General features: G+C 36.8%; 2 protein-coding genes across 4 annotated transcripts; one reads left to right on the top strand and one right to left on the bottom strand.

Annotated features, from left to right (window-relative positions):
• The first annotated feature begins 646 nt into the window (after window positions 1–646).
• LOC306882674 (sideroflexin-1-like) lies at window positions 647–12134 on the top strand. 3 transcript variants are annotated; one of them, XM_079437491.1, is made up of 12 exons: window positions 700–829; window positions 1607–1781; window positions 3005–3175; window positions 3744–3842; window positions 6774–6849; window positions 7917–8002; window positions 8432–8559; window positions 9267–9316; window positions 9414–9463; window positions 9557–9604; window positions 9686–9829; window positions 10133–12131. In XM_079437491.1, exons 2-11 carry the CDS (start codon window positions 1618–1620, stop codon window positions 9780–9782), a joined length of 969 nt encoding a protein of 322 aa, XP_079293617.1. In that variant the 5' UTR covers window positions 700–829; window positions 1607–1617; the 3' UTR covers window positions 9783–9829; window positions 10133–12131. The 3 variants fall into 3 exon arrangements, with proteins under 3 accessions (XP_079293615.1, XP_079293617.1, XP_079293616.1); XM_079437489.1 differs by having other exon boundaries at window positions 647–829; window positions 9686–12134; XM_079437490.1 differs by having other exon boundaries at window positions 706–829; window positions 1563–1781; window positions 9686–12134.
• Window positions 12135–13095: 961 nt separating this feature from the next.
• LOC306882484 (peroxiredoxin-like 2A) lies at window positions 13096–16631 on the bottom strand. Its single transcript, XM_079437136.1, is given in 7 exon segments — window positions 13096–13718; window positions 13829–13996; window positions 14389–14529; window positions 15468–15491; window positions 15495–15559; window positions 15698–15879; window positions 16453–16631. Coding segments are annotated over 6 exon segments (639 nt in total). The 5' UTR covers window positions 15843–15879; window positions 16453–16631; the 3' UTR covers window positions 13096–13622.
• Window positions 16632–19200: the final 2569 nt, after the last annotated feature.

Genomic DNA, 19200 nt, shown 5'->3' with positions numbered 1-19200 from the left:
CACAGTTAGGCAGAGCGGCCCGCCCTTGTTCTGCCAATCAGAAACGGCCTTTGCTAGTCACTCAGCCTGCGTCCCAATGTGCATACTATCCATCCTAAATTCTATGTGATATTAGTAATTTCCAATACTATTTAGGGCAGATAGGTTGGATAGTATGCATATTGGGACGTAGGGTCATTTTGTTTTGCTAGAGGGGCTGGAGCAAGTGCCCTTCATTGCGGACTTAGTCGCTTAGAGCAGAGGTCTTCAACCCTGTTCCTGGGGACCCACTATCCTGAAGAGTTTAGCTACAACCCTAATCAAACACACTTGAAGCGGCCAATCAAGCTCTTCAAGACTGCTTGAAAATTGCAGGTAGATGTGCTGAAGCAGGTTGGAAATAAACTTTACAGGAGAGTGGGTCCTCAGGAGCAGGGTTGAAGACCTCTGGCTTAGAGCACCTTCAAAAAGCTGAAAACCCTCCTCTAGAGCAACTCAACGTCCTTGGAGGTTAGCGCTACCAATGAATGAAACCCTATCAGGAAATCACGAATCAAATAACCAATCATAATGCAGCTCTCATCCACGCCCGCCTTCAGAACCAACAACCAATCACAGCGCAGCTCTCTTCCACGCCCAGTCTCAGGAGCCAACTGTAGACCTCTCTACTCTAAACACCGCCTTTTCACATAAAAAGTGTCCGTTCATCATTTCAGTCCCGTTCAGACGGATTTTCAAGGCGAGACCGGAAGTGCGTTCAGTGTACTGTCATCACGCAGAGGAAAGCAGTCAGCACTGAGGTCATCTGCTTCAAGGTGTACCTGAACCTTACCTGTGGTGATTTAGCAAGGTCTGTGTCAGATATTTTATTCAATGATTCTTTACCAAAAATGCACCTTTGTCTGTTTTGATTTGGTTGTTGTTGTGTTCATGTAACGGTACGTGAGAGCTAGCTAACTGTATTTTAGCCCGTTGAAGGGGATATGAGTTTGCTCATAATTAAATAGTTTACTTTATACGTTAAGTAAAAAAAAAAAGCAGCTTAACAAAGTGACAGCTTCGGTCAAATTAAATTAAATTCATGTCATAGGAAATTTAGCATGTTCTTGTCAGTGAGCAGCTAGCATTAGCTTCAGTAACTTAGCTGTAAATATGCGGTTTATATCGCTTTTTTTCCGTGGTAGATACACAATACTGTTTCCTTTAGTTATTATACTTTTTAGTTACATACTTTTTGCAATAAATAGCTGTGCAAGCCCCTCTTTTGTCATGTAACGTACTGCTGATCTCATGTTCATCTATCAGTAATTATTGTTTGCAGGCATGCGTGGCAATAAGCGTATTAATAAGCATGAACATAAAGAGACCGGGTCCGTCCTGTTCATAAGCAAATATGGTTTAAAAGCTGTTACTTTTAATGTCCCCAGTCATTCATTTTCTTGGTTTTGCTTCAATCTTGTTGGCATAGCTGCAGTTCAATGCTGCAGTCATGATAGAGATCTCATTCATTTATTTTTAAGTCTAAAAATTACCTTGTTCCCACAAATCAGGTTTAAACGACTTCTAAACCTTTTGTTTTTCAGTCTAATTGGTCGCTATAACCCAGACTTCTTTGTGATCTTCACAGAAGCTTATAGGATGTCTGGAGATTTGCCTCTGAATATCAACATTAAGGAAGCACGATGGGACCAGGGCACGTTTATGGGCCGAGCTCAGCACTTCTTCATGGTGACAGACCCCAGAAACGTGCTGCTGTCCAGTGAGGTTTTAGAGGATGCCAGAGTAACTGTGGAGAACTACAGGTCTGTGGTCCCTCTGGTCTGTTTTAATGCTGTATCTATGAACTTCAGGGCTGAAATCCTGTACTTGAACAATGTAGAAATTGTAGAATTACCAATCACATTACTGGAGAAATTTTAGAGTGCAATGTATGGAATGTTCATTTTCCTTTCTAAACAAACTCTTAAAACACTGTAGCATGGATTTGTTGTTTGAAACTAGGCCCTGCTAATTACATCTGTGCAACCTCTCGTTTTTTTGTTTTCATAAATAGTAGCAAGGTTTCACTTTGTCAAAAGAGGAGCTATGGGGAAATTAAAATCTGTTCAAATAATAAGACACTTTTACATAATCAACAATTAGTATTCTTTTGAACAGTGGTATAAGAGTATTTTTTAAAGAAATTAATGTTTTTATTCAGCAAGGATATATTACATTGATAAAGAAAAAAGACAGTAGAGACTTTTACTTTCTATTTCAAATAAATAGATCTTTAAAACATTCTATTCATCATAGAATCCTCAAAAAAGCATTACAAATTCCACAAAAATAGCAGCACAGCCGTTTTCAACATTGATAATACGAAATGGGTCTTAAAGCACCAAATCAACATGGTTTTTTTTTTTTTTTTAAAGATCATGTGACTGAAGACTAGGGTAATAGCTGCTGAAAATTCAGTTGTGTCATAATAGGATTTAATTACATTTTAACATGTATAAAAATAGGAAATGGTTACTTTAAAATGTAATAATATTTCACAATATTATTGTTTCACTGTATTTTTGATTGAATAAATGCTGCCTTGGTGAGCATAAGATACTTTAAAAAAATATACCATTCTCAATCTTTTGAAGTAGTCTGTGTGTGTGTGTGTGTGTGTGTGTGTGTGTGTTTTACCTCCTCTGATGCCCTGTTTTCAAACACTCCCCCATCTTCCATTGGTCAGACAAACAGATGCCAGTCCCACCCCAAATGCCATTGGTCAGTGTTGCTGGTTAAGATACTCAAACAAAAATAGCAACGTTTTGAAAGTGCCACAGAGCTTTTCAAAGCAATCAACCTACGAATGGCTTACTTATGTCTCTCCAAATTAAGCTGGGATAGGAGAAATAATTTTAAAAACCAAAAATTACACACTCCACCTTTAAATACTGTTTTAGCTCTCCATGCTGTTGTCAGTTTATCATAGGATCAGTCAATGTTTCCATATATTACTGTTACTGTACTGCTGTGACCTCTTTTACAGGTTGGGAATTGTGAAGTCTGGGCTAACAGAAGATGAACTATGGAGGGCCAAATACATCTACGACTCTGCTTTCCACCCAGACACAGGAGAGAAAATGCTGCTAGTTGGACGCATGTCAGCACAAGTGCCCATGAACATGACCATTACGGGTTGCATGCTTACCTTTTACAGGTAAGCACACTGTCACACTGGATGACTCATTGTTCTGGACACTATATGGGCAGAGTGTATATAGACCTGAAAATGTTATACATTAAAGCCAGAAAAGGAAACGGAGTAAATTTTTCCATGGCCTGGGATAAACATCTCCGCTTAGTTCTGGGAATACTTCCTAAATGAGTCATCATGGAAAAGACAGCACTCCTATTGAATAGTTTAGTTTAGTGGTTTGATTCAGGGTTAGAAGTTTCACTTTTCTTTGGTGGTATTTTGTGCTCTTAAAATATTAATCAAACGTAAAAGAATACTTTTGATTAATGTTTTAAGAAAAAAATAAAGCCATTTCTTTTTTTACTGACTTTGTAGACACTTTTTTTTTTACTTGGATCAGTGAGTCATCTGCAAATGAGTCATTTTGAGCAAGACCAACATGTGACTCAAATTACAGCCTTGTGTGGGAGATTCTTATGACTGCAGCATTGTCTATTAAAGGGTTTAAAAAAAAAAGTAGTCTTATAGATTGTTTTTAAAAATATGCATTTTTCTTTTAATTTAAGTCTCTTTCTCTCTCTGTTATCAGGACAACCCCAGCAGTGGTGTTTTGGCAGTGGGTAAACCAGTCCTTCAATGCCATTGTCAACTACACTAACCGCAGTGGAGACGCGGCAATCACCATGAAGTATGAAAGCTAAGATCGCTACTAGAAACAATCTAGATGCAGGTTTCTATATGGAGGCCTCATGGCAGCCCCTCTCTTGATGGTGTGATGCGTTTCTCCCACACTATGTTGGTATATTGCACAGTTTAGTTTCCTGAAAGCCGTTGCATGAGCCAAATTGCCATGATGATACAAATGGTGGAATCTGTTCCACTTGTACTCCATGAACTTTCATGGAGCAGAGATGCCAGTGTTTCATGATCACTACACATTCTGAATACAGGCAGATTCAGACAGCATGCTCATTTATTCATGTTTCCATTCTGATCATTTGTTTATTGGCAGTGTAGTGACCCTTACTTGATGTTAGAAAGTCACTTCTTGGGTCTGCTGGGTAAATTTTAGAGACCTCTTTGTTTGCTCCTTCAATATCCATTAAAGTCCAGGAAAAGTATGTAGATTACAGTTGATTTATTTATCTTGAGTGTTACAAAACTAAACTGATACAACTTAACATTGAAAGTAAAATACAAAATAATTCAAACTGTAAACTATAAAAACACCGGAAAACATTGAACTGGAGAAAGAAGGTCTAAAGACCGTGTGCTTCCAGCAAACCACACCATCTCATTAGACACCCGTGGCTTTATTTTATGGTTTGTCCTGTAGAGAGCGCACACAGACTCCAGAATGGTTCGTCGTGTAGAGAGCACACACGAACTCCATAAAACATACAAGAAAGAAGGAGAAACATGAAACAATATACAAATAATTCGGACCAATCCATTATGATCATGAATAACTTCTGTGATTCATCCTAAGATTCAAGAGTCACGTGGGGCGGTAGGATCTACCACAAACACTACATCACCAACCGCAAAGTTCCTCCTTCTTTTGTTCCATTTTTGCCTCTCTTGCATTATGGTTAAGTACTCATGGATCCAACGCTTCCAAAACATGTCAGCAAGGTACTGCACTTGCCTCCAACGTCGTCTTACGTACACATCAGTTTTATTGAATAACCCAGGTGGTGTGATGGGCTGCGATTTCAATAGCAAAATGTGGTTTGGGGTGAGTGGCTCCAGGTCTCGATGGTCATTAGAGACTGTAGTTAAAGGACGATTGTTCAAGATAGCTTCTACTTCACATAATAGCGCATGTATTCCTTCCTCAGTTAACTCTTGTTGCTTTAAAACGGAGAGAAGTACTTGTTTAGTGGATTTAATCAGCCGCTCCCACACTGCTCCATGGTGAGCTAAAACTCCATTCTACCCCACGATGACGCAAAGACCTTTGAATATGATCTTGATTGAGGGCAGATAGAGTCTTTCTCAATTCTCTTTCCGCACCCACAAGATTTGTCCCATTATCAGACCTCATATGTTTCACTTGGCCTCTTCTATATATAAAGCGTCTGATAGCTTGAATATAAGAGTCAGTGTCAAGTGAATGTGCAACTTCTAGATGTACAGCTCTGGAAGTCAAACATGAGCAATACTCCATAGCGTTTCAATGCAGTTCGTCCTCTTTTTAATGTCAATAGGCCCAAAATAGTCAACGCCCACGTTAGTAAAAGGGGGTAAATCAGGAACCAACCTTTCCGATGGTAGATTGGCCATCTTTTGCTCTCCTACTTTGGGTCTGTTTCGCCTGCATACAACATTAGCGTTGAGTTCAGAAAGGATGTGATTACTTCCTATATGTCCCAACTTCCTATATGTTTCATGTATGTGTCTAAGGATGAGTGTCGACACATGAGAATGTTTGGGAAGTATAGCAGGAAACTTGACTTCTTCGGGTAAGGCCGCTTTAGACAGACGTCCTCCTACCCTAAGAACTCCATGCTTCAACACTGGATCAAGTCAGTACAGAGTACTTGACTTCTTAATGTTGGTATGTATGCTTGAGATCTCTTCTGAATAATGGCTTGCTTGAACGTACTGAATTATGGACAGCTCAGCCATCTTCAAATCCGAAACATTTACCTTCTGTCCACCCAGTAAAGCCTTGCTATGCTCCATATTTTGCTTGAAAGCCTTTTCCATATTCTGAGTTACTAAATTGGTGTTGATTTTTGAACTTAGTTCTTTTCTGTTAAGTACCAAACACTTCAAGGTTTCTTTAAGCTTCAGATACCAAGCTACTGAGACTTTGAGCTTAGTCCAGCTTGAAAAATAAGACATGAGCTTGTCTGTAGGCTTGGTACCACCTTGGGTGATCATGTTCATGGTTGAGCTTCTTTTAACCTCTGGATAATTCTCAGAAAGTGAATGGGCTTATATGTGGATTAGTGGCCAGTCAAGATTTATTTTCCATAGGAAATCTGGACCATGGATCCATCTTGTGTTCTGAAGAAACCTTTTAGTCCTCCGTCCTCTTTGAGGCTTCATCGGTAGCATAACGGGCCTTTAGAGCAGCCTGTTCCGCTTCTGCTTCAGTCAGTGCTGACAAGTGTGAACTGTGCGAGCTCCGAGAACTATACGAGCTCCGTGAACTGTGCGAGCTCCGAGAACTATACGAGCTCCGTGAACTGCGTGAGCTCCGTGTAGACTCTTTCGACCTGAAAGATACTACAGAAACATTGTCAGCAGGAGCATCAACCTCAACATCTTTTGTAACTGCAGTACTAGACAACCAGGTAGTCACACATGACATAAAATCTTGAATTGCGTCCATTTTAGGCTGGAACCACTTCTCAAGATCAATTCTAATCTCTTCCTCACTTAAAAGATGTTGGAAAGACTTATGAGCATATTTAAATTCATCCAGTAATTTCCTGTATTTGACCATGCTTTGTTTGACTTCAATGACATTTACATCATCATCCAACAATCCTTTAACAATGTTCATTTGGCGTGTTAACAATGCCAATCTTATTTTCCTGTTCGCTCGCAACTGATATACTGATCTGTTCGGTAATACTTATGACATATTTTATTTTAACTTTTGCAGTCAGCTTGGAGCAGCCTACGTTAGTGCTACAACTGGAGCTGTAGTAACAGCCCTTGGACTGAAGTCTCTGACCAAGGTCTGTCCTTCACTGAACTACTCAGTATTTATAGTTAATCACAGGGTGACTTTAAGCAAACAAAATATTTTAACATTAAGGGCCAGATTTATTAAACAGGGCAAATTAGCATTAGAGCGCAATTCCATAAAAGTGCCGATAGGAAATTCTGTAATTCTGCAGGTGATTTACTAACAATACTCACATTAAAGAACACAGACGCAGCCAGACCATTTCCATAATGACCAGCACAATCTACCAAGAGCAGTGCAAATTACCACCTGCTTTAAGACATGCTTTTTTGGGGGCGATAATTAATGGTGCAAATACCAGTAATTTGACGAGCGCAAATGTTAGTAAATTGATTTGCGTGATTCATTTGAATATTTTCTTCCCATAAATTGTGTCTGAAAGGGAAACTCCTACAAATGCATATTCAATTAGGTCAGGCACAAAAATAACTGTGTCCATGCCTTTTCAGCGCTAATTTTTCACTGCGCGTCTTTATTGAATATTGACAGTACTATTTTCATGCCAAAAGAGGGTTTGTGCTGGCGCAAGCTGTTAGTAAATCTGGCCCTAAATATCAATTTAATATTCGCTATTGTTTTCATTTATATATGTATATATATATATATATATATATATATATATATATATATATATATATATATATATATATATATATATATATATATATATATATATATTACTGTTCACTACTTTTTTTTTTTGAGGATTTTTAACATTTAAATCATTTATTTATTTTAATGTCTCATGCTCACCAGTGCTGTGTTTATTTGATCAAAATTGTGACATTTTAAATGAATTAACTTTTAATTCATATATTCTCAGCAGCTATTACTCCAGACAGCAAAAGATATTTTAAGAAAATGTAGACAGTGGTTAAATATTTTTTTATCCTTATTACCCTGTGCAAAAATTAGATTTACCTCTTTCTTGGTTTAAAGGAATAGTTCACCCCAAAATGATGAAAAATGTGAACTATCCCTTTAATTGTCGACTGTTGTTTTTACATCTAGACAATATATGGCAGTAGTGACTTGAAATATCTTCTCTTTTCTCAGCACTTGCCAGCTATTATGGGGCGTTTTGTTCCATTTGCTGCAGTGGCAGCAGCAAACTGTATCAACATACCCTTCATGAGACAAATGTAAGTGAGAAAACAAATATACATATGTTGGTGTTGAATCAACCATTGTGCAAATTTTTGGTAACACTTTACTTAAATCACACCATGTCTGTTGCTTTATTTGATAAGCTTTTTTATTTTGGTCAATTTTATTTTATTATTTTGATTTATTGGTAACATTTTACTTAAAGCCTTTGTGTATAATGCATTATATAGGGTTATTAAAGGGTATAATAATGCATTATAATTATTCATAATTTAAAGAATTTAAAATGCATAGTAACAATGAATTGATAAGTGTGATAATGTATTAATTGAGATTGTAATGCATTATAAAGTGTATTACAAGGCATAATTAATGCATTAAAACTACTTTTATAATGCATTATACATAAGGCTTTAAATGAAGTTTTAGCGAATTATTCTCTTTTCTCAATTCTTCTTCTACAGAGAGCTGAATTATGGTATTCCTGTTACCGATGCTGAGGGAAAACGTCTCGGTGAATCAAGAAAAGCTGCTAAGCAAGCCATCGTACAGGTGGTGGTGTCTCGTATCGGCATGGCAGTGCCAGCCATGGGTAAGCATTTGTAGATGTTTTTCTCACACATATTTTGTAGCTCCTTTTATATTTTGGTGTTCTTTTTTTTTTATAAAATGTATGCAATCACAATTTATTTTATCTACCTTTTATTCACAGCCAAATAAATTCCTTTTTGTGACGTTAAACCTGTGATAAACTCTTATATTAATGACATGTGGCAGATAGGATGGGATAAATGTCATGAAAATAAGTTATATGGACCAAATCCTAGTGTAAGATATTTAAATTTTTTACTAATTTTAAATCTAGGTATGACCAAGTTGTTTTTACAAGGTGTCTTTTAGGTCATAAAAGATTTACACATGGATATTTATTAAAAGGTGACGAACCACCATCATGCCTTACTTGCCAAACTAAAATGACTGTGAGAAACATTTTATTGGATTGTACTGTATTGTATTGTAAATAGACAACGGTTTTATTCAGAGGTGTGTCTAACTTATTTATTTAAAAATGTATCACCTGAATGTACTTTACAATTTTTGTCTAGTGTACATCTGAAATGTCTTTTATAACCTCTTGTTAATTGTATACCTTGTATAATTTATTCAGAGGTCGCCATTAAAATAGCCTTGATGCTGGCATGGCTTTAAAAAGTGAATAAATAAATAATTCGCAGCCAAATAAATTAGTTAAATATGAATTTAAGAAAATGTTTTTTTTTTTTTTTTTTTTTTGAACAGCTATTCCTCCAGTTATCATGAATGCCTTAGAGAAGAAGGCCTTCATGAAGGTAAGGAATCACAAACAGACTCCTTTCAAGCATCTATCTGAATCTGTCTGAGAGGAAGTGTTTTAAACTGCTTCTTAAAAATGTGTTAATTTCTCAGCGGTTCCCAGTTCTCAATGCCCCTGTACAAGTTGGACTTGTTGGACTCTGGTGAGTTTTTAAGGCACTGTTTGTTCGCTATACACTGCAGTCATGGTTTAAAACAATGAATGAATGACTTATTTTACATATCCATCTCTACAGTCTGGTGTTTGCCACTCCGCTGTGCTGTGCTCTGTTCCCACAGAAGAGGTGAGCGCTTGTAATTTAGAAACGCTTTTGCCATGGTTTGATTGACATGCTGATTTGGGTTGTTGTTCTGTTTCTGTGAAGTTCTATGAAGGTGAACAGCCTGGAGCCCGAGCTTCAAGAGAGTATACGACAAAGCAATCCTAACATCACTACTGTTTATTTTAACAAGGGTCTGTAGAGAGCCCTAGGTTGCAGCCCATGTTGATGTCCTCCACTGTACTGGAGGTTAGTGGGCACAACTTGGAAGGGTAGAACATATTTATTTTTGTTTTGCTGTTCGGAGTTATATATATTTTTTGTCAATTTTACCCATGTTATTGTACTATCCAAAATGACTATATGTAAAGCGAAGGTCAGAACTTGCTGCTGGATTTAGTTAAAGATGCTTGAATGTTAACTGCTGCATTGCTTTACGCCTCCATCTTGTGTTGACCACACACACGTAGACTTACTTACCAGTATATTCATTACTTTGATTTATACTAGATTATTAAATGCACATTGTATGATTTTTGTTTTTTTCACTAGTCGTATTTGGCTCAGAACTTTCTAAGATTTCCAGGTTTGTGGCTCAAACGTCTCTTCAACTCCACTCTCCCATGTCCGTTGTTACTAAAGACAGTAAAGGAAATTGGGTTTTCATCTTTATCCTGCCAGGAGTATTTTCATGCTCCACTATGTGCCCATTAAGTGCACTTACTTAGTGAATGCAGTGTGCTTTACTCTGTACTACAAAAGAAGCCCTGAGATGTGCAAACACTCCTTTATGAGCACATCAAAAATTATCGGGTGACTATCACTGATATCATTTCCTGCAGGCCATACTTCATTATTTCTGTCTAAGCCTTATATACCTGTGGTTTGAGCTCATTGCAAATGTCTCCCAAGTCATTTGGTTGTGTGGATTGTAGTTTGCGTACTGAAGAAAGGTCAAAATAATATTTCTTGGAGTATTTAATACTTATTATTAGCATTTGTGATTGTATGAATAATTTCCCCCAAGTAGGACAGAATGTGTCTGGGCTTAAAGACAAGCACTACATATCTCAGGCAACAAGAGCAAATTATAAGAACAAAGTTTGCTCATGTTCGATAGAAATATGCTCCGTTGGAGTATGAAGAAAATGTTGCTTCATATGCCCTGCTTGATCATGTATTACATCTCAGACATGTACAGTTATGGGAACAACGATCAGATTTCTTTATGGTTGTCATGGGGGAATCTATTATGTGTTTTATTAATAATATATATGATAATGTCAGTCAGTGTCTGTAGTACATGATAACCATTTATTTGTAAGTTCACTAGCCGCTGGTCCTGTAAACTGAGCGCATATGATCAAACTCGTTTTCCCTGATGTATTGTGGTAATGTTATGGTGTATAGTTTTTGTTGCCTGGATGTTTTTGTGGATGAAGTTAACAAACCTTTACAGTGATTTTGTTTTGTGCCATCAGACTCACAACTCTGCTTTTTGGGAGCAACAGCACATAGACTTGTCGTTATTCTCATCATATCCTCTAAGAGGCAGTAGAGATCTGATGTTTTTGACCTAAGCACTCCATTGTAGGCATATAATGCTAAGCACATAAACTGTTACACTAGTATGCTGTTGAAAAAGGTAGCCCAGTTGAAAGCAGTCAGGGTTTTGATGCTTTATTTAATGCACAAATTCCCTGTTACGATGATGATGGTACAAAAACATGTCGTAAGTTTGAAGTAGAGAAGTGTTGAATTTGTTATGCAAATATGACTATTTGATTGTGATTTATACAAAACTGTTTGATTTCTTCCCGGGATGTCCTGTTACTCCAAATATCACAGACCACTTCGGCCACCTAGTGTCAAGTCTCGTTCTTCCTTTCAAAATGCGCAGTATACCAGCATATACAGTTTGGTTGGTCGTGCAATGCTTACCAGCATCACTATGATTTATAGTGATGCTCACCATGATAGACACAGAATTTCAAACTTAAACTGACAGCTGTTATACTGTCATAGCATCCTCAACCACACTGACCCAGCTTTCAGACGTAATATCAGCAATACACCAAATTATTAGCAAAGGTGGTGTTTCAAGATCTTTCAAATATTTTATGATTGTAAATTGCACTAGACCACTGACAATGTTTATAGGATGTAAAACCATAATGTTGTAATTGTACAGGTTAACCATCATGTTAATGAACCTACAGTGATCATGTTATTTTCTATAGGCAGTTATAACATTATGGTTGTCCATCACATTATCTTGTCAAAATAAAATATAGATTTCAAAATAAGTAATTATAATTGATTCACTGCAAATATGCTTGATGCTTAGAGCACAATTTATTGATCGGTCTCCTTTAGTGTGAAAAGTGCAGTAATTGGGGTGCTGTTACTTTCATGTAAAGGAAGACCCACTTCAGCACATTTATTCTATATGTTATTATTGGTGCTTATTGCTTTATTTTTCCAGCATTTTATATTGTATGTTAAATCCTTGTGTATTTCATCTGGAACAATGCAATAAAGATATTAAACTATGTCTGACTGAGATTATACTTTGTCAGCATTTGCTAAAGAGGGACATCATACTTAGAACCAAGAAAATATATAGTATACAACAGTTGATTTAAAGGAATAGTTCAACCAAAAAGTAACATTTGCCCTCAGGTCATCCAAGATGTAGAGGAGTTGTTTTTTTATCGGAATAGATTTGGAGAAATGTAGCATTACATCTTGCTCTGCATTGAATGGGTGCCGTCAGAATGAGAGTCCAAAACAGCTGATAAAAAAAACAACAAAATAAATCACAAATAATCCAACCCAATTCCAGTCCATCAGTTAATGCTGTGAAGTGAGACACTGTGTTTGTAACAAATTCAGACATAAAAAATTCCAGCTAAAATACAAGCCTTGTCGGAATCAAGAAATATGCACAGATCAAGCAGCATTTACAAAAGAAAACCAATTTAATGAAATATGTCAGTGTATTTTGATGTGAGAGGACAATAAGGGATGGACTTTTCCACTGAAAGAAAAGTTATAGATTACTGACTCCTATTGGCCAGAAATAATGATTTAAAGTTAAAATGCCTTGAAGTTGTTTCTTACAAACACAGCTCTTCATTTCACAAAATGTTAATTGATGGACTGAAGTCATGCTTTTATCAGCTGCTTCAATTCTCATTCTCAGGGATCCATTGGTGAACAATTCATTGAAGAGTACATTTTAATTTTAGGGTGAACTATTCCTTTAATCATCAGACATATTCTGAACCGGATGGCGTGGCTTCCCTAGATGGAACACAGACTTCTAATTAAGCAACAAGCAAAATGCAAGCATACCAGTAGGTGGGCAGAGAAATGTATTTGTTGCACATGCAAATATACTAATCAGGGATTAGAGCTCAATGGCTCAGCAAATTGTGTTGTGGAGAAATACAATGTAAATGACTGCAATTCACATGGATAATACACAAAAGAATCTCAAATGAAGACTAATTGAATTCTTGGAGATGACATGTTTATTGTTCATTGTGTCCACCCCTAGCTGAACCTTTGGCTGCTCACTGACCAGAACCCAGCAGGTTTGTAAGCATGTGTTTGCACCAAATCTGCTCTTTCAACATGGAGTTTGGAGACAGACTTTCATTAATACACATACCACTGAAAACCACCAGTGTGGCAGCAGGCAACCAAAGGAACGCAGCAAGGTGAAAACAACAATACAATGATTCAGAACAAGCAATTTCTAAAGTGCAAAAACAATATTACTTAATTACAAAAGTCCCATTTGTACACACTAAAGTACGAGAATTAAAACGAGGCCACATGCAACTCTGTGGCATTGTTACTTAGATCTTAAATGTACCAGTCAGTGCTAACAATTCAACAACCTGAGCTTTTCTCTTTATTCACAGCATTAGTAGGAGAGATGAGGTGGGATGTGACCATATCAAGGGAGAACTTTCCTTAATCTATTTTAATCAAACTTGGTAGCTTTGCTGCACCTGACAAACTTAGACAACATCTATTTTTCAACCACAATTTTCTTAGCGGCTTCCAAAACTGACTCTAAGTTGACTTTATCTCCAAACTCCTTTTCTCTGTGCTCTAGAAGAACCCCCTGAAAACAACAAAAACAGGATATGTGTGGACAAGCAAGTGGTTGAAGCTCTGTACTGCAAAAGCACTTTGTTGCTTTGTAATGGTGCTATGAAATATCTAACAGATTACCTGTTCACCAGATCCGATGACAAACACCCCTCCCAGGATGAAACCTTCTCCATTCATGTTGCCTTGGTGACCAGACCTCCAGGCTCTTATAAAGTTTTGACTCCAGACTCCAAAGCGAATGAAACCAAGTACACCCATCATCCTCTGTTGTGGCCCATAAAAAGCTTGCTGTGCACAGTTAAGACACCCAAGCAGAATGAATAATTAATTATTGGTAGCTTTATGCTCTATTCTGTAATACATTAGGTAATAAATCATGCAGGCATGATTGAGCATATTTGTTTTGCTCTATGCACTAGATGTACGAGTGTCTTTCAGAAGACTTGGATTAAACAGCTCAATTTATATGGATTTCTTTTATGATCCCTTTATGAACTTTTTGAAGTGTCAAAGTTTTGGTTTCATGGACTTACACAGGAGGCACAGAAAACTCAGGTTTCATTAAAACATCTTCATTTGTGTTTTGAAAATGAAAAAAAGCCTTATGGGTTTGAAATGACAGTAAATGATGACGGAATTTCCATTTTTTTGGGTGAACTATGTTTTTAATGTTTACTAACCTTTTCAAACAGGAAGATCTCCCCTACAAAGTGAGGTCTGAAGTCCTGAATCTCTGTACCTCCATTCTCCTTCACAACAGCATACAGAGGGACCCCGAGCTCATCCAGCTGAGGCTTCAGAGAGGACAGCTCAGAAGCCTCCTGCAGATACACAATCATGTCATCAGCAGCCCCACATATTTATGTATTCATTATTTAGACTTATAGGTTTGTGCTTTTAGCAGCTTAATATCAGTGTAATATTCATAGCTTCTTTTTAAGAAATAGTTCACCCAAAATGAAAATGTGCTCAACCGCAGGCTGTCCAAGATGTAAATGAGTTTGTTTCTTCAGTTGAACAGATTGAAGAAATTCAACATTACATCACTTGCTCACCAATGGATCCTCAGCAGTGAATGGGTGCCATCAGAATGAAAGTCCAAACAGCTGAGAAAACATCACAATAATCCACAAGTGATTCCAGTCCATCAACTAATGTCTTGTGAAGCGAGAAGCTGTTTGTTAACAGTTTATTTGTGTTAAATAAATATGTTATTTCTGGCTAAAATACTGAAAATTCTGAATCAGGAGAGTAATATACACAGATCAATCTCCATTTACAAGAAATGTGTCAGTGGATTTTGATGAGAGAGGAGAAAAGGGGATGGACTTTTTTCACTGAAGAAAGCATTATTATGGATTTTGGTCAGAAGCAATCGTTTAGCAAATGCCTTGATGGATTTCCTACAAACATGTAGCTTATGGCGTTACAAGAGGTTAATTGACAGACTGGACTGGAGACGTGGATTATTGTGATGTTTTTATCAGCTGTTTGGACTCTCACACTGACGGCACCCATTCACTGCAGAGGATCCATTGGTGAGCCAAGTAATGTAATGCTAAAATCTGCTATGATGAAGAAACAAACTCATTTATATCTTGGCCTGAGGGTGAGTAAATTTACATTTTTGGGGGTGAACCATTCCTTTAACATAGATTTTCCCCCAAATCAGTGCAGAAAACGCAAAAAGTGCTCAAATTTTGTTTGGGCAAAAAAAAAAAAAGAGAACAACTGAACTTTGTTATGAGGAACACTTTACCTCTCTGCACAAAAATCATCCAGGTCACCGGACAGCCATGATCACCGCACCAGATCTCTCCCAGAGTGTTTTTACTTTTAAAGCCCTCTCATCTGAATAGATATAGATGAAAAAACATTCAATAAATACTGTGTTTCCTTCAATGCTCTTCTTAATTATGACAGCAACTAGCCAAATTTTTATTTTATAAAATCCTTATCACTTCATGTGGATTTCAGTTCATTTCTTACTACTGTCGATGGTTTTGAGTTCAGCATTTCCTAGATATTCTACAGAAGCAGCTGCCGGTTTAGTCAGCAAGAAGTCAGTGTTTGCAAGTATTATGCCGGCGATGGCGGCCCCCACAGCGCCAAGACCGAGTGACCACATGCCCATAGCAAGCCTCTCTCACCCTCCAGGACAGACGATGACACTGCGGGAATAATATGCATGGTAGGTTACATGAAACATTGTTTCAAAAACAAAGAGTAATTTGTGGAAACCAAGATGTAATTTCCTTTTCACGATCAACCCAAGTAAGCAAAGAATACCATTTTACCCAAAGAGTCTGTTTTTTTTTTGTTTTTTTTAAACCTGACATATTTGTACTAAAGGCAAGCATGTAGTTGCTATAACAACTCTATACTAAGACATGCTGGGGCAGGAGCAGTACCTTTAGTCTTTCTAAAGGGAGACTCGCTGTTCTGGCTTTTCCTTGAAAAGTGCTGGTTTGTCGAAAAAGCACGTAAGCATATAGAGTTGACAGAAGTGGGCAGCACTAATGTTATGAATGCCGGTCGGCATGTAGTGATGGTCAGCGAGAGATACTTTGGAGCGAAGTTAAGAGTTACAACTGTTTTATCAAAGGCTAAAAGCTGGGGGTACTGGGACACAGAGACTCTGTACTTGACACCGCTATTCACACAAAGAGAAAATCTTCCTCTTGATGACAAAAGGGTCAAGCGCATGAGGGCCATTGCTAACATCCAAGGTGAGTTTAGCCAACCTTTCCCGATCGGGTAAAAGTGCAGTTCAGTGGAAAGCTGTGGAGAGGAAAGGAAAACAGCACTTTACCTCTCAATGTAGGTAAAAATGACACAAAAATAAGGACTCTCTGGGTGTACACACTTGAGAAAAAGTAGTACACTTTTAAAAAGTACTTATTACAGAAATAAAATACTTCAAAAGAACCTCTTTAATTGCTAAATAAATGTAATGTTTTTGGACATTTAATTGCATGTTAGTTGCAATTAAATTAAAACTTATATTTAATGCAATTAAATAAGGAACTTAAGTACATCTTTATATGTATTTCAGATTTCTATTGCCTTTGAAATATGGTTAAAGTATACTGTCGATTGTACTGACAAGCAATTATGGTAACCAGAAATATACTGTAATATATTTTCTATTAAAAATTGTATGTCATGTAATTAATATAATTGTAATGATGAAATTGCAATGTGCAATAGTGAAAAACAACAGTTTAAACTAGAAAAAAATCAATCACTTGACACGTGCAATGTGCAGTAGTACGTTAATAACACAAAAACAAGTGTACTCTTCTAGTGCACTTAAATGGCAAAACAATACGTGTCCACATATAATTAGTGCATTTCTTTTGAAGGGCATACTGTACATCTCTGAAGGTATGATTTACCCAATTAAAGGTCTGCAATGCTTAAAAAATATATTCCTCCTCCCAGAATGCACATTTGTGAGTTTCCTGGTAAGAAAAAAACCTGTAATTTACGTCACGAAATGAATAAACAATTGAACTGCAAAGGATATTTTTATATAACATTAGGCACACGTTAAAATGATGCTTAGGCTGATATGACTGCCAATAAACTGTTTATCCTGGACACTTGTGCCGATTTCTGTCATTCATGTGATGTAACGTTACTGAATTCTAGAAAGATCAAAAGCGTTACCAAACAGTGTTAGCCTAACCTGTTTACATTTGGCGTGGAAGTGTAAAATTAAAATAAAATTAAAAAATCAATAAGTAATAACTTAAAAGCAATGCTGTTGTAGGCAATGATGAGTCAGCATGGAGCATGCTTTTTATTTTGCACCGCTTGCACAGGAGGATAAATTACATTGAGCTAACACCTGCTGGCTAGCATGTTTGACTAGCTAGAGTTAGATTGTTGTTGCAATTCCAGATACAAGCGTTGACAATACAAATATAATATAAATTATTATCTGCATTAATGCGCAAAATACGTTAAAAACGAATAATACTCACGGCTTGCGGTTCAACGACTGTATGTCAGTTGGCTGTTAAACTGCGGTCGGTATGGGACAGAGACGCGTTTATGGAGGACCAATCCTATGGAGGACCAAACCTGCATAAATTAAATATGAATAAATGAATAAATAAATATATTAATGAATAAATAGATAAATAAATGTGGAAAATAAATAAATGTATAAACGACTTGATAAAATAAATGATTAATTTGTAATAAAATTACATTTCCCCCCCTTCATTTATTTTTATTTTCATTCATTTTTATTTATTTTTTAATGTATTTTTATATTATTTATATATTTATGCATTCATTTTTTTAGAATGATTTATTCCCACGTGTATTTATTTTTAGTTTTATTTATTCATTTATTTGTACTTTTCTGTGTGTAACATGGAAATGAGGGAGGTGGTCCTTGTGTAGCTTCAGTGCATCATTGGTTGAGAGCTCACGCGTCGCATCGTCAGGCCAGCTAAGCGATAGAGATGAGAGTTTTCAAAGAAAGTAGTAATTCGTTGTCCAGTTTGCTACGGGATGTGGCAGATCAGCTGGAGAGTTGTAAGTTATTTTCACCTAACGTTATTCGCATTAGTGCCGAAATATTTTAAATATTTTCCAGAAATAAAAACAGGAAGTCTATTTATTCATTAATATATTTATTTATTCATATTTAATTTATGCAGGTTTGGTCCTCCATACATGGCGCAGTTTAGCCCTGGAATGAATACGTGGAAGTGACCGTGCGTATTTATATTCTAATGTTCCAAATATGATTGTTTGCACTCTACTTTAACACTGGATTTGGCTATAAACCATAAATATTTGACTGAAACTTGTCTATTATTATTTTTTTTATTTTATTTTTTTTGCATAAACTTTAACTTTGAAATGTTTTAACTGTTGCCCCGCCTCTTAATTCTCAAACTCTTATATTACATTCCTTTCTATGGTCTCGTGCAAGAAAAACACGAATGAACATTGTACTTTGCCAGTTTCCCATCTCGTGTTGGCATGTGCCACAGTTTGCTTTGCCGATTGGTAAACAGTTTGCCAGAATATACCCTGACCATAAAGGGTGTGTGATTGTGAGATAAATCTCAGGTGTGAGCGTGTGATTGCGACAGCTGTGTGTACCTAAATGTGTGTGCAATAAATGATGGGAACTGTAGTCCAGGGTAATATGTAACAGTCTGTGTGGTGTGAAAGTCAATGTGATGGAGGAGTGACCTCTGGTGGCGAGCGAATGGAAGTCCATGGACCTGATTCATGACATAAAGTAAAACATTTCAAAAGTTTTTTTGTTTTAATTTTGATGATTAGAGCTTACAGCTGATGAAAGTCAAAAATCAGTATCTCAAAATATTAGAATATTTACATTTGATCTTCAATTAATGACCATCTCTACAGTATAAATTCCTGTATCTCTTGTTCTTTGAAACCACAATAATGGGGAATGCTGCTGACTTGGCAATGATCCAGAAGACGAACATTGACGCCCT

This window comes from Barbus barbus (genome assembly GCF_936440315.1).
Source record: "Barbus barbus genome assembly, chromosome: 16".
NCBI lineage: Eukaryota > Metazoa > Chordata > Actinopteri > Cypriniformes > Cyprinidae > Barbus > Barbus barbus.
This window is presented reverse-complemented; position numbering and strand designations above follow the sequence as displayed.